The following is a 15,250-nucleotide window of genomic DNA, read 5'->3' as shown; positions in this document are numbered from 1 at the left end:
CAGAAAAAAATAGAAACAGGTGAGGGAAAGTGGAGGCAGAGGATAATCAGGAGATGGAAAACACCTGTGAAGGGGAGCTGTGATGGCTAAGACGAACCAAGAGCCAGGAAAAGGAAAACTAAATGGGAAAACCTAAAATGAACAGGAAACTAAATGATGTTTGAGAGTGACTTGAGCCATAGATCCGACTGCAAACAATGTCTATGGGTGTATTAAAAAAAAACCAGCAAGAAAAATAAAAAATCTGAATTTGTCTGTCTTTATCATCATGAATATACAATGCACGTTTTACGTTGCTTCAACCACATCATTCTGTGGTTTCACTTGAAACCACATTTGTGTGGTTTCAAGATGCCATAACGATGTGGTCTGCAACGATTTGTTCTTTTGAGAATGGCTAGAGTTGCCTTGAAACGGATGTCCTTTGTGGTCATTTCAAATAAAATAAAAAAGTATCTTTCCTACTTCTCTACGTAGGATAATATAGATTGTTGCAAACGAAAGAGGCCTCATAAATCCACAAGAATCTCAGCGATATCTCTGCTCATGTTTGGCAGACAAACTATTGCAGGATGCAGAACATGAACTTGCATCCTCACATTTTTGTACCAGCATACATCAGGCTTTTATCTAGACTAAGTATGTTATATTTATTATTCATATAGTTTCAAGCGAGCCTGCACAACTGGGATACTCTGAAAAAAGGCATAACGCAGAAGAGAGGCACCACTTGGGACGGTACACACCAGAACTACAAACACTAAAAAAGCTTGAGGTACAGAAGACTACTGCTCTGTTGTGATACACCGCATCAAAAATTAAATCACCAATCTTTTTTTTTTCTTGTGTTGCACCGATTAAAGTGTGTAACAGAAAAGTTGGATGGATACCTGCCATGGATGGAAGCCAATCTACTGAATTCTAAGATATCTCCTAAAATTAAAGGTAAAAGTTATTCGCAAAGCACCCTGGGCCTGGAGAGAGCGCTTAAAGTGACAAAATGTCAGGAGCACTAAGGAGGACTTTTAGTGCGTCTAAAGTAGTGGGAAGATGGGGAAAGACGAAACAGAAAGGAGAAATATCGTCCGTAAAATGGATAGAGCTGTGCCAACGGCAGGCATTGCTCCTCTGTCCCGTTTGATTTTCACTTCCTTGACTCCCACATCTTATGTAGGTTGTTTTGCCAAATCACGCAAATGTATACAAGAAGGCAAACACTGTGACTGCTCAGAAGCTTGGAAGCTGCAGCTCAGAGAGGGAGCTGCGCCCCCTAGGTGGCGCTCGGTCCGCCCAGGTGTTTTGCATAGCTGAATTGCTGCTATGGGAGGTTTCTCACACGCATGAAAGGCACCACTATGTTTTTGATGAGAGGAATAACATAACAACATGATGTAAAGCTCAAAAAAGTGGATTTTACGTAATGCTGCGCCTTTTAAAGGAAATATCCAGATCAAAGGTAACGCCAGTGTGTTACCACTGAAGGCCAAGTTAATGCCATCTGGAGTAAGTGACTGAGGAAATAATTTGTTCTTCAGATGTTCTTGTGAAAAGACAGCCATCTCTGTCTTGCCGGAGGTTAAGACTAGAAAAATAAAAGCCACAAACACTTTTATGTCTTGAAAACATGCTAGTACCCTGATTAATTAATTGATTGGCTTGGCCAATTGGTATTGACATTTATTATTGGTAAAAAAAAAAAAAAAAAAGTGCATCAATAACAATAATGGAAAGTTATACCATGCAGTGTAGCAGTTTTTTGTTTTTTTTTCAAACTTTTTTCAAACTAAAACACAGGCTTTCTGTCTCGGATGTGTCATACCACAAAGTTTTATGGCTAAATTAAGGTCTTCTAGTCATTCTTGACCGTAATGACATTTAGTTACGCTGCACTGTAAATAAATACATAAATTATACTGCAATGCATGTCTACTGAAAGGGGGATCCCGATCTCAATGTGACTTTCTTATGAAACAAATCCAAGCGCACTTCAGACGCAGAGTTGGAAATTCATATGCACACATTTGTAAGTCTGTGTCCCAATGAATACCAAAGACTAGTATTGTACAAACACATAAGAACAAAAGCGCCGCGACACCCACCAGGCAAATACCTCCAGAGAACAAACTGGAAATTGAATCATAAACTATAAAGAGCCAAGGTTGAGTTCAGCTGCGGAAGAAAGGAGAGACGAGATAGAGGTGGAGAGGGGAGAGGAAAGAACGGCTGCATTAAATAAAAGTTCAGTCTTTTTCGCCTGCCCCTGCAGAAATTCACGCTGTGCTACCTGATTGAAATTTCCTGGTTTAATAGCTGTGAAATAAAGCAAAAGTTAGAAAGAGGAGGAAAGGGAGAATATGAAACAGTGGGTAAAGAAGCGGTAAGGAGGAGAACAACACAGGAACGAGTGGAAGTCTTGAAAACTTAAATGACCAGCTGATAAATAAAAGGAATTGTCCTTAGTGCCAATGTTGAAACAGAAAATTAACATGAAGAAGAAAGGAAAGGGGTTTTTAAAAACTTTGGAGGTGGTATAATGGTTGGGGTAAGATGGGCTGGTCTGAGTAAATCATAAACTATTGATCCAATTTGATTGCAGCTTATAACCATTCTCGAGTTTACATAAAGACGCCTTATTGTTATGAGATGTTAGAGAAGATCAAGAAGAGCGGTTCAGGAAATTAAAAGAGGCACTGGAGATCACAGAACCACAAACAAGGTATCCAGAATACCATCCGTGAAAACACAACATGTCAAACCAGGTAGCATACGGGCTACATCAGCAGCATTTTCACTGGAAAACAATCCTTCCTGCTAAAGAGATCAAAGTGGGGGCATCACTCAGGACTGTTAAATATGTCATCAATTGACATAATGTGATGTTTTTGTATTTCATTTGGCATTTAAATGAAGTCTGATGTTTGGTGAGGGGCTTTTTTTGTTGGTTTATCCCTTTAATTAGTTTCCTAGAGTTATTTAAGTTTTTCCACACTTTTTATTCATTCATATCTTTCAATATATCTTAATACAAGTGTTTATTTGCATCCAGTATGTTTTCTTCCTGCATTAAATAGGGTCCTCGAAACCACCATTACACAGCGAGTCCAGGGTTTTTTTCCTGAAAAATACAAAAAAAATAACCTTACATGCCCAGTTCAATAGATCCAATAAGGTTGCAGGATAAACAAATTCTTTCCTTTTCCTGAAGGAACTACCGATTTACAAGACTGCATCTATGCAGAATTGGTTTGCAAGCTAAATGGTAATGATTCCCACTAATAAATCCAATCAGAAGGCCCCAATGAGGTAATCTCACTGTGCACTCAAAGGAGGCTTTTTATTTACACCAATTAGCTAGCGGCTAGAGCTTTAGACACAGGGTGCTGCGAATGATTACCGTGTTACCTCTCAGTAAAACTTTTTTTTAACACTGCACAGCAAAAACCTAAAAGGTTGACGTCGTACAGCAGTCTCAAACTCCATTCCTCAGAGCCCAGAGTCCTGCAACTTTTAGGCGTGATCCTTTTCCGACATGGTTGAATTACACGGTGAAAGTTGCAGGAGAAGCATATCAGTCAGTTTCTTTATTTTAACTTGTTTGGGTATTTGAGAGCAAACAGTTGTGATTGTGTAAAGCAGGGGTCCCCAAACTTTTTCCTGCGAGGGCCACATAACTGTTCCCTTTTCTGGTCTGGGGCCGGTCTTAGTTTTTCGAGAAAGAAACCTTAGAAAACTTTTGTTGACGGGGGCGGGGGAGTGAAACTGTGGACCGGAGGGGGCTGGATTACTGCCGACGACATATTCGCGTTTGTAGATAGATTTTCACCCAGAATGCAAATGGAAAAAAACCGTGAGCGAAACGGTGACTGGTACTGACGAGTATATATTCCATTGAGGGAAACTAAGTTTCATATCTGCTCAAGAGCCTGCCTGGTGGTTGAAGAAAAATCCACATATATATGAAAAAAAACACTGAATGCTCTCTGGTATTGTTCAGGGGGCCGGACCAAATGAGGAGGCGGGCCGGATCCGGCCCGCGGGCCGTAGTTTGGGGACCCCTGGTGTAAAGTAAGCAGAGAATGCATATGCTATATGTAAGGCTTCCAACTCGTCCTTAGTATGTTACACCAGCACGTTCCGCATTTGTTTATTTTTTACTGTGGATTTTCAGGCAGAGGCCATAAATCATACTCCTGCAAGCAGAGTGCATCTTAGTGTCTGTCTGGCTTCATCCTTCTACTTTCACAGACATACATTTTTCCTTGCTTACTGAAAAAAAAAAAACTCAGATGTAAATACACTCCCTCCCTGCTCTGGATATAAAACATTTTTGCAGCTTTGTCAACTTCCTGTTCAATATTTCAGAAAAAAAAAAGCCATCTTGACAGAGAGAAAAAAAAAGTTTTCCATCTCTACATTTTTTTTTGTGATGAAATTGTGTCTGAGAAGAAATGAGCACAGAAGATTATCTCGTGTTTAACCACAGAAGGTCAAAGAGCCCGTTATGAGATGCATTCCTGGCACATTAATAACTACATGGCTTAACACTACATGTGCACCAAGGACGCGCTGATTGGCGAAGGTGAACATATGCAAATTCTGTTACATTAAAACTTGTAAACAAGAAAAAAGACGGATTGTGAGCCCAAGAGAGTGAAAGCTTGAGGCGATCTAACACACATAATTAGGATTAAGAAATGGACAGACCATAAATAACATGTTTCTCTGTTGAATAATAAAAAAAGAGGGTTCTCAAAGTCATTGTTGGGTAGAAACCAGTATGACAGTATGTAAAGGCCTTAAAAGAAACAACTGAGTAAACCAGTGTACGCAAACACCCATGGATTTCACTCCGAATTGGTGGGTTTATGCCCATCTTCAGCGGTCAACAGGTCAGCTTTTGTCTTGTTTTCTAATTACATAACTTTAAAGTCTTGTGAACTGCAGATGAGACACACTTGCATTGAGTTTTAACACAGAAATAAAACCTGACGTGTCTGTAACGGCAATAAAAATCCAAAACCTCTGTTTTTTTTTTGTTGTTTTTTTTTGTTTTTTTAAATCAAATATGGACTGGTGTGAATCCCCCATGTGAGAAAGTTAAAACCTTATGCTGTATTTGAATTTGGCAGCAGCTCAGAGAATGGGAAGCTACAAACTGTGCTGTTGACGGGGGGCAATTTCAGTGAAGAGTGGTGGCAGATTTCTTTGGATGCAACGAAGCTGCGACTCCTCTCCGCAATCCCCCCCGGAGCTCTCGCCCTGCCTCTAAGGATGAGCTCATTTACTCTATGGAAAAAAGCTCATTTCAACCATTTCTTATGAGCATATGTCATGATCATGTGTGATAAGTGGGGGCAACTGAGACTCAGTGGGAAGATAAGTCATCTCGCAATCTGGTAGTTTTGGGGTTCGATTCCATCTTCCTCCTTCCACATGCCGATGTGCCCCTGGGCAAGACACTTCACACTAAGCAGCCTACAAATTTGTGTTTCAGTATATGAAAACGTGCATGTTTGTGAGTGCAATTGGGTGAATGTGGCTCTGCGGTGCAACACTTTGACTCATTAGTATCACTGGAAACGTGCTACACAAATTCAGTCCATTTAAACAAGGCGGTAAATCAATAACTTTGCTCTCGACTTAGAGCGACTGACTGAATCGGCAACTATTGCTAAAGAGGCCAGAGTTTGTCTATCAGTCTCCTGCTCTTATCACTCATAACCAAGACACCTACAAACTTAAACTCCTTATCCGATAATGAATACTGGCAGAGAGTGGGCCACCGTTTTTTCCAGCTGCAAACCATGGTCTGGGATTTGACTATATGAACATTTTTAGCGCACACTAAAGATCACTGCTCAAAGAAGCCAAGAGAACAACACCGGCTGCAAAAAACAGATATAATTTAGCCATTACCTGATAGTCCAGCACCGCCTCCCACAAAAATGGCGAAAAGTCATTTTTAAAATCCACAAGGGTAAGCGTTTCCCTACGATGCCAACATCCGAGGGCGAGGATGAGAATTGTGATCCCCTAAAAGTAAAAATATCCTTCCTAGTCAGGCCCACTTGATGTCCCCATTCTCCACGTCTCATTGAGAAGGTGTGCCAACCACGCTAGGCTCACAATGTCCAGAGTCTCTCATTTGCTGGCAGCGATGGTGGTTCTGTTTTTATTTTTAAAATACACACAATGTGTTTTATAGTGTGTAGAGCTCAAATGTTTGCTTTACAAACACACAAACACACACAAATATATTTCAAGGCCAGTTTGCTCATTAAAATATCAAACTTGAAAAACAAAAACAGTCAAATGTCCTTTCCAACATTTTTTATGCTAAACACCAAATACTTGATGTAACTCATTGTCTTTTGACTCTTTGTCTCACTTACACAGCTGCACATGTTCTCCATCTCTTGACCACCTCTTGACCATTGAAGCGACTCTGCAAGGGATTGTTCAAAGGTTTGTCAGCATGAAACATTTCACATTTGGTGATTTTTGCAACTTGAATTTTTCACTAGCCATATGGAGCCATGTTGTTGACCAGGCGCTGAGTGCAGCTTCGCTGTGGAACAGCCACTAAAGAGGGCAGACAGCTTGTCTCCACACATCACATTTGTAGAGAGCCTCATTGGCCATGCATGAATGTAGACATATGTGTGTATGTGTGTGTGTGTGCATGATGGTTGGTGGATTGAATGTTTTGTGTGTGTTTGCATGTGCATTCATATGCACTTTGGTCTAAATGTCTCTTATGAGCTTGTGTGAGGGTGGTGTAGCACCCGTAGCCCCCATATGCCTTTGTCCTTATATCTCTTTTTCACCTTCTTGGCAGTCGCAATCCCTTTCAGAGCAAGTCAAGTTCTCACTGGCCTCTAATCAGAGGCAATGTATGGTGACGGCAGGCCATAGACTGAGAATCAATGACTCGACAGTGTGTGGTGAAGTGATCAGCGTAATCGCTGTTCCGCTTTGCTTCAAAGTCCAAGCCAAGCTGTTTTGCCAAGACTATTGGCAAAGCCACTAAGGCATTTAACCAAGGCCTGGCCTTCTCCTTCAAACGAAAGCTCTTCATTGAAGAAAATCTTTAGTACTCCTAAGGCTTTTTTCTTTAAGAGTTCTAAATACATTTCATGGGATGTACAGTTTAAAACAAACAGATGGAGCCGCAACATAAGAAAAACCAAAAAAACATGATGTATTTCTCAATTCAGTCTTGAAGGCTAAATGGCTGGAGGATGAAAAAGGAGCCAAACCTCTACACACGCATGTATTCACACTTGTACGTGTGCTGGAACGTAACCACGGCGACTCTTCCCCCCGTCCCCCATCTCCTTCAGTCTGATGATGTTGGTTAATGTCTCACCATAGAAAGCATTGAGCATAAATCTGATGGAACTATGCTTACTTATTTGATATTCATTCCACAATTTCAACCATAAATGCCGGTGTAGTGGTTATAAAACTATTTTAGATAACTAAAAGGGAAAACAAGATCTAGTGATCTGCACTCGATTGATTTGGTCTTTCAAGTTCAGCGCTACAGGCTGATACAGTAAAAAGTAGCCTAAGTTTAATGAAGTTTAAAATGTATTTTCTTTAATGTTACTTTTCCAGTTATGTTTGTTTATAATTCTTGAAAAGCTCAACCTTTTTAGATTTTACGTTTTGAGAGTTTGTTAATCGTTCGAGTCTCGATTGGCTTTGTCTGAACGGATGTAGGGGAATGCGACGCTTCTGCTCCTCCATCACAACACTGGAGACGAGAGCAATAACATCGTGTCCGTGTATGATAGATCTGTGATGGGACATTCCCTTACAAATGTAAGGGACATTTGTGCATGTCCCTTACTCGGGACATTTGTACATTCATGTAAACCAGTTTGGAGCTGAAAAAAAGGGGCAATGAATCTCAACTTTAAAAAAGCCATCAAATAGACAAATGAATGCATCTGTTTTTGTAATTAGAAATTTTAAACACAGAATGTGGCACCTATAGAGATTAGAGAAAATGTAATTCCTAACTACTTTGCAACTGTTTCGCAAATGGTGTAGTTAAATGTATTTTGCGCCATCTTGATTCAATGACATTCTGCGAAACGTTTCCTGGTTAATTTGTGATTGAACAGTTCAGTAAAAATGTAAATCGTGACGTGAATATGAACATAAATACACTGACACCATACATAGTAGCCTGAAGGTATTGTGCTCCCATGAACTCTTGATGAATGGCAAAGGTGGACATTTTAATTAAGGAACACAATTACCATTAGCTTCTAATCTTTGGCTTTTAACAGGAACAAACTTTAAAGTAATTACTCTCTGTTTAGGTACACAAGGATCAATTCAAATCTGCAAAGATAACTCACACACCACCACTCTGAATATTTTATCAATATATCAATATATTGAACCAGCTGGCAACAATTGATGGCCTACAAAAAAAAGCTTTTTATTTAGTCAAAAGAATAATGAAGGATTGTGTAAAGAAAAACACACTTGGTGTGGGCATCAGAAAACCCTTGCAATAACAGGAGAAGTTTTTCCTATGAAAAAAATAGGCAGAACACAAAGCTGCAGTAACCGCTATGCACAATCAGTGCACAATACTCCACTGCTAAAGAAAAACACACATTGAAGCTTGTTGAGAGTTTGCTGCACATGATTTGAACAAGTCAGGTGAAAAGTTAAACCCTGTGAACCGTTTTGGAGGAAGAATGATTCTGCACACCGCAGATAAATCACGATGCCATAAAAGTCAAGCAGACTGTCATACGGCATACAATACTGGAAGACAACATATAATTGAAGGTGGGACGAATGAAGCAATGTGTTGCAAGATTATTGATAATAATTTAAAGATGAGTGTGTATTTCCAAGCAAGTCAATGATCCCAAAAGCACAGCAAAGGAATCTCTTAACCGGACTCAAAGAAAAACCTGCTAGAATCGCCCAATCAGTCGCTGCTAAATTTTCACCCATAACTATAAACTAAATTGTTTTGATTTTTCTGTATGTGTTCTTAACAACATGTGGTATACATTTCTTGTTAAAAGGAAAATTCAAATATAATTTGCTGTAGTCAACTGTTATTTCACGCAACTTACATACAGTTTTAATTCTCAACAAAATCAGCATTTAAAAGAAGATCATGTGTTTAGCTCCTTTAGCTAAACACATTGTTAGCCTACCTTTCTGGTAACCACTAGTCCCTAACAGTAAGTAAACAGTTTTATATTCAACTAATGTTTTAGCATTTGTTTTCAATAGTGTTGTTTAGGGCCATTAATAAAAAGTTGGAGCTTCAGCCTGATTGCCTAACAAGGTCTACAGCAGTGTGTTTGTGCTCCCGTTAATGGTTGATTGATTATAGAGTAATTGGTAATCAGGGAGTAACATCATGCAGGTGCGTGTTGTTTAGGTGCAGAAAAACAGGCAAGTAATCAAATAATTATGGAGCACACAGATGAGTCACATCAAGGTCAATGCCTTCACTCATATACACACACAGACACAAATACAACATCAGTTGAATATAAAACTGTTTAAAGAAAATACACAAAAAGTAGAAGAAAAGACTGATAAATGATTTAGGCAATATATGTCTTTAAACAGAGAGTATTAAGTATTTTCCAGGCACAAATCAAGTCACTATGTCACCTTCAGTTGCTATTAAAATACTACGTATATCAAACAAGACTCAAAAGAAACGTAACTTTGCATCACAGCCATATCTCACACCTTTAAATCAGCACCTGTCTCTTTAAGAACCTCATATCATGTCATCACAGCAATGCTTCTCCATGCTCTCCATTCACAATTATTACTAGTTTCCTTAGGAGCGTTGTAGCTTGTATGACAAGCTTAGCAGATGCAAAGTTCCACCAGTGGCTGCTGCTAGTCTGGTGGAGCGGGAGACTGCAGCTCTAAGGAGGAGCTTTAGGAATCCAGGCGGTGTATCGCAGGAGTAGGTGCTGAGACACCCCATAGAAGATTCAAGGAATCCTCAAACATGCATGAATGAGTCAAAGCAACACTCCAAGTGCGTCATTAATGATGGAATTACATTTTAGGATGACATAAAGATCAAAATTGTTCCGTAGACTAGCCCACCTTATAGCCAGGACTCCGATTTAGGGCTTCACCTACAATAAATTAGTAACAAAGTCAAGTAACTATCTTTGAGAAGCAAGTTTTAAATTTTAATCTAAAACGTAATTCAGCTTTTGGATGAAAATCAAAAGTTTACTGTGCCAGACCTGGTTCCCCGTTTTCTCTCGATCCTAACGGCGCCTCTGCACCATTTGCACCGTATCTCAGAATTATGAAACAAATTTCTTTTTGTCTTATCCTGTCACTTTAAGATACCTCACACCTCCTGTTTTCAGTGCTTTCACTTCTTTTTGTGGACATCAGCACGTCAATGAAAAAGCTTGGTGAAGCACCCCCACTATGTGAAAGCCTGTCCCTCTTTCCATGTCTTCTCAAAATCCTTCCTTTTATGAAAATATTTGCCCTTGCCTTGTCAAGAAACTCTCTTTGAGAGCACATGATAATGCCTGACAGCCAGAGAGCAGGAGAGTCGATCTCACTCACAAACAGACACCAAATATATACACACACACACACACACACACACACACACACACACACACACACAGAGATGCTTATCGGATTCCAGCAAGGACACAAATTCACTATACAGACGCATAAACTCATAAAGATTCATGTTACTAAGCAGTGATAACACTCAGAAATTCTCAATTTCCTCACAGAACATCAAATGACTCGTGCATGTCTCCCTGAAATGGATTATTTTAAAAGAATTGAAGAAAAAGAGTCTGACTGGTAATATCCTATGACAGGAAGCTACTAATGGACCAACTGGACAAGGTAAAGTTTGAAACATAAAACATGCTGACGGAACTACAGGAAAAAAACAAAAGTTTTTAATTCTTCTTTTCTTTTCTTTTCAAAGTCTTTTCTTCTGAAACTGACTCAGAACAGAGCAAGTGCAGCGTTGATTTGAGGGCAAAGAAAAATACGCATGGTACGGAAGCGCATTGCTATCACGCAGTAAAAAAAAAATTTCCGATCGCTATCTCGTTATAACGAGATACGCATCTCGTTTTAACGAGTTACGCATCTCGTTTTAACGACTTACGTATCTCGTTTTAACAGTTACGTATCTCGTTTTAACGAGTTACGTAACTCGTTAAAACGAGATAATTTTAGGTCCAGGAAGTGGCGGTATTATGCTAAAGTCTTTTATTTTGAAGAATGCTTAACAGGATCTAGTTTTGTCTTTTGCCTAGCCTTAACCTAGCCTTCTGTTGATTTCGGTTGCTTGGTTACGAACAGCCGTTGCCGTTGTTCAGGAAGTGTACTGTTAAAACAAATCTGGACAGAAAATGTCCAGCAAATACATCTGAGCCTCCGTTATAATCTCCCTTTAGCCATTTCCCGAATCAGAAGCTACAATCGGAAGCCAACTTCAGCTTCGATCCAGTCAGGAACGCCGCCACAGCTAGAGGACCGGACTGACGTCTCCTTCTGTGCAGTCCCGTTCTGTTTAGGATCTTGTCAGAGTAGGCATGCTGTTAATGGTTTTAACCACAGTGCAAAGCAGCATCCGTATCTCTACATGTTGTAGAACAAACATGAAGGGAAACCTGACCAATTCATGTTAGCCACTGTACTAGCCTAGCATAATACCGCCACTTCCTGGACCTAAAATTATCTCGTTAAAACGAGATACGTAACTCGTTAAAACGAGATACGTATCTCGTTATAACGAGATAGCGATCGAAAAAATTTTTTTCCTGCGTGATAGCAATGCGCTTCCGTAGCATGACATTCGAGATGTGCAGTGAAGGAGCTACAAGGTGCTGAGACTAATTTCTCATCCCTTTTAATGAAAGATAAAGTTGCAGTTGTTACTGAGCCACATAGATGTATTTCATTTTTGTCACATGCACATTTTCTCTTGTTTTTAGGTCAGTTAGAAATACCAAAATTATTTCTGTTGTCTAAATGCCAGAAAACTTGGTCAGTATCAGGGATAATTAGTGTTCAAACTGCATGACTTGAGTCAAACCTTTTGGTTGGGTTTCTTTCCAGAAACTTCTCACAACAGCTTGCTGGCGTTCTGGCCCGTTCCTTCTGACAGAAATAACTCAGGATTGCAGGTCACCTCACTCGCACGCATCTTTTCAGATGTGCCTCACAGATCAGGGCTTTGTGATGGCCATGCCAGAACACTCTTTGTTGTTCTTAGGTCACTTTGTAACCACTTAGCAAAAACATTATTGTCATTGTCCATTTAAAAAAACAGTCTTTGCCTAAGATTAAGCTTCCAGCCTGATGTCTTCAGATGTTGCTTCATTATTTGAGCTTTACGATGGTTGTACATTCCCATCTTGTATAAACTTGCGCATAATTGTTTGAGCAGATGAACATAACACCTTCATGCATCTGGAAATTGTTCCCAAGGGTGAAGCAGACTTGTGCGGCTCCACATTTCCCTTCCTGATATCTTGGTTGATTTTTTATTTTTATTTTTTACTGTGTCAAACAAGAAACTGTGTGTTCCAGATGTAGCCTTAAAATATATCCAGAGGTGTGGCTCCTAACACCGCCTCCTCATTGTCAACTCCATTGAACTCAAATGTGTCAGTTCACCAATTAGAGGTTTCGAAAGCAATTCCATTATCATACGGGCGTCCCCTTGGGACAGAAATCAATCTGTATGTAAGCCTCGGAATTCAAATAAAGTTACAAAAAAATATCTAAAATATGTTCTCGCTAAGTTTTCTGGCATTTAACAATATTTTTGGTAACCTAAAGCAAGATAAGCTTTAATTTAACTTCAGGCTCTGAAGAAGAAAAAAAAAAGACCTTTTTATTTGGTTTATGTAAACGTCTGGTTTCAGCAGCAGTACCGAGCTACGAACTGCAGCTGAGCATTTCCATCCTTTCATGGAAACAATAATTCTTCGTGCCTGTGACCTCTTTCACCAGGGCAGTGACTGACAGAAGGTCTGCTCACTATGAACGTAGTCACATAGTGTTGATGAAGGAGAAATGCTACAACGCAATTACTTTATGAAAGCGTAACATATTCAAGCCGTCTCCACATCTCGGATGTAGTAAAACAGGATGTGAAGGCAGCAGACCACTTCACTTCCCATAATATCAGTTTATGATCCTTTTTAGTTTTCAATTTGTCCACTAGATCATAAATTTCAGTGTTGAAGATATGGCACCACAAGTAATCATTTATGCAGAATGATAAATTTAATTGTCAACTATTAAATGACTTCAAATCATATAGAAAAAACTGTGTATAAACTTGACAACAATCTCTGTTTTTAAAAGAAACAGCAGGAACAAACGGTAACAAATAAACTGGAACTGATATTCAGATGGCAAGTAAAATGTGCTGCCAAGTGGAGGAAGTTTGTGATTGTCAGCACAACAATGGTGATCCCTGAGCAAAGGTACTAAAACTTTAAACGAGAAATGAACTGCAGAGTTGCTAAAACGCGTCCGGGCTCAGAGATGCAGCGGCACAAGAAGGCCATCACACAATCAGAAACCGCAAACGAACAAAGCCCACCGCTCCTTTTGCTGTGACCCCCGGGTATTTCTGAGTGTCACCTCCGCCACGATTGGACTGCAGAAGCACAAAAGCATCCCGAGCTGGGCGGGCCGTTTAGCCGGCCGACTTGTATTCCCTTTCCACTTATTAAATAACTTTTTACTGAGCGTTCGTCCCGGCAAACGGCCCCTGCGATCCCACGTTTCACTGGGGATCTGACCTCGACCTTCACAGTCTATTCACTCCAGCTTTACAACACGTAAATGAAATTGACCGGAGAGGCGCCCCGCAGAGGTAATCTGCAAAAAGATCCGATACTGTAGGTCCCGTAAAAGCGTGCTCGCTGGCTGACAGGAATATTTACAATGAGGACACACACAAACAGAGATGAGGCAGAGACGCATTTACCTGTATGACTTCTGTGTGCATGTGTGAGGGAGGTCAGACAAAGGGATAGCAGAAGACTCCATACACCTACTCCACAAATCCAAAGACCCCGCTCCCGCATTCTGTAAGAAGCAGATGAAAGCAGACGCCATCAGAATACGAAATGCTTTTTTTTTGCACGCAAAAAGGAAAAAAACACACACACACACATATGCAGCTGAAACATTAGTTGCTCTGTTACAGAGTGATGCCCTGTTCATATGTTTTAATAAGTGAGGCAAAGGTTGTTTTTTGTTGTTGTTGTTGTTTAACTCTCTGTTCAGGTATAAGTCAAAACTGAAATTAGACATTGACATGTAAACATTTTGTTTTAAAAGTTGAATATTTAAAATAATTGTATATTTATTGTGGTGTCTAGACATTTTCGCATGACTGTAGGCGTCTCCTGTAGGCCGGGTGGGGTTTTAACAAACAAACAAAACTTTATACATAGACATTTTGAGCCAAAACAATAGGTAACAAGATAAGTCATACCAATACATTTGATTTAACAATTTTAACAATAATTACATGAAGAACAGTATTTTGAGATATTAATGCAAGATGAAAACGATTTTTCCTGTCTGTTCTCCAGTATGCTGAAGCTAAACCAGTATCTCTTGCAGTAAGATTTGCAAGAGAGCAAATGCAATACAGAGAAAAAAAAAATATTTAGATTAATAAAAGCTGGTGTTTTGAACATTACAGGTAAGAAAGATAGGCTCCAATTTTCTGCAATAAAAAAATCTGCCAATTATTCTCAAACTTGTTTTATCCGCAGCTACGTCAGCCCGTCTGCTGAAAACACGTCACATCTCAAAAAGATGATTCTGCAACCACTAAAGAAATCCAAGCAAGAATTTTATTTTTTTAATTATTATTCAGCAATTACATAGTTTAAAAACAGATTTTGTTTTCTGTGTGACATATTACTGTAGGTAATGCACAATGATGGGTACAAACCTTCAAACTGTTTGCCAACCTAAATTTTGTCCTATGTTTACCCGGAGCGAGGGGACGCATAGAAATAAAGCACTTTATATTCTGGGCACCGACTAGGACATAAACTTCCACAACAGGCAAACTCTCTGTCTGCTCCACCAGGAGGGCCCATTTAGTCTGTATCTTTGTGTACATGTGTGTGAGGAAATGACACGAAGAGAAATAGAATAAAGCAAATATAGGCGAAAACATACAAAGTGACAAGCGGCTCACCATCTG

General features: G+C 39.7%; 1 protein-coding gene across 1 annotated transcript in view; it reads right to left on the bottom strand.

Annotated features, from left to right (window-relative positions):
* Positions 1–15,250, bottom strand: part of LOC106915228 (chemokine-like protein TAFA-2) — a 96,499-nt gene that overhangs the window by 37,278 nt on the left and 43,971 nt on the right. The window contains exon 2 of the mRNA XM_088007353.1: positions 14,012–14,112. Within this exon, the coding sequence (XP_087863479.1) occupies positions 14,012–14,111 (100 nt within the window). The 5' untranslated portion in view covers position 14,112. The remainder of the gene's footprint in view (positions 1–14,011; positions 14,113–15,250) is intronic.

The sequence above is a fragment of the Poecilia mexicana genome, unplaced genomic scaffold, assembly GCF_051168715.1.
Source record: "Poecilia mexicana isolate PSO_F unplaced genomic scaffold, ASM5116871v1 scaffold_7, whole genome shotgun sequence".
NCBI classification, from domain to species: domain Eukaryota; kingdom Metazoa; phylum Chordata; class Actinopteri; order Cyprinodontiformes; family Poeciliidae; genus Poecilia; species Poecilia mexicana.
This window is presented reverse-complemented; position numbering and strand designations above follow the sequence as displayed.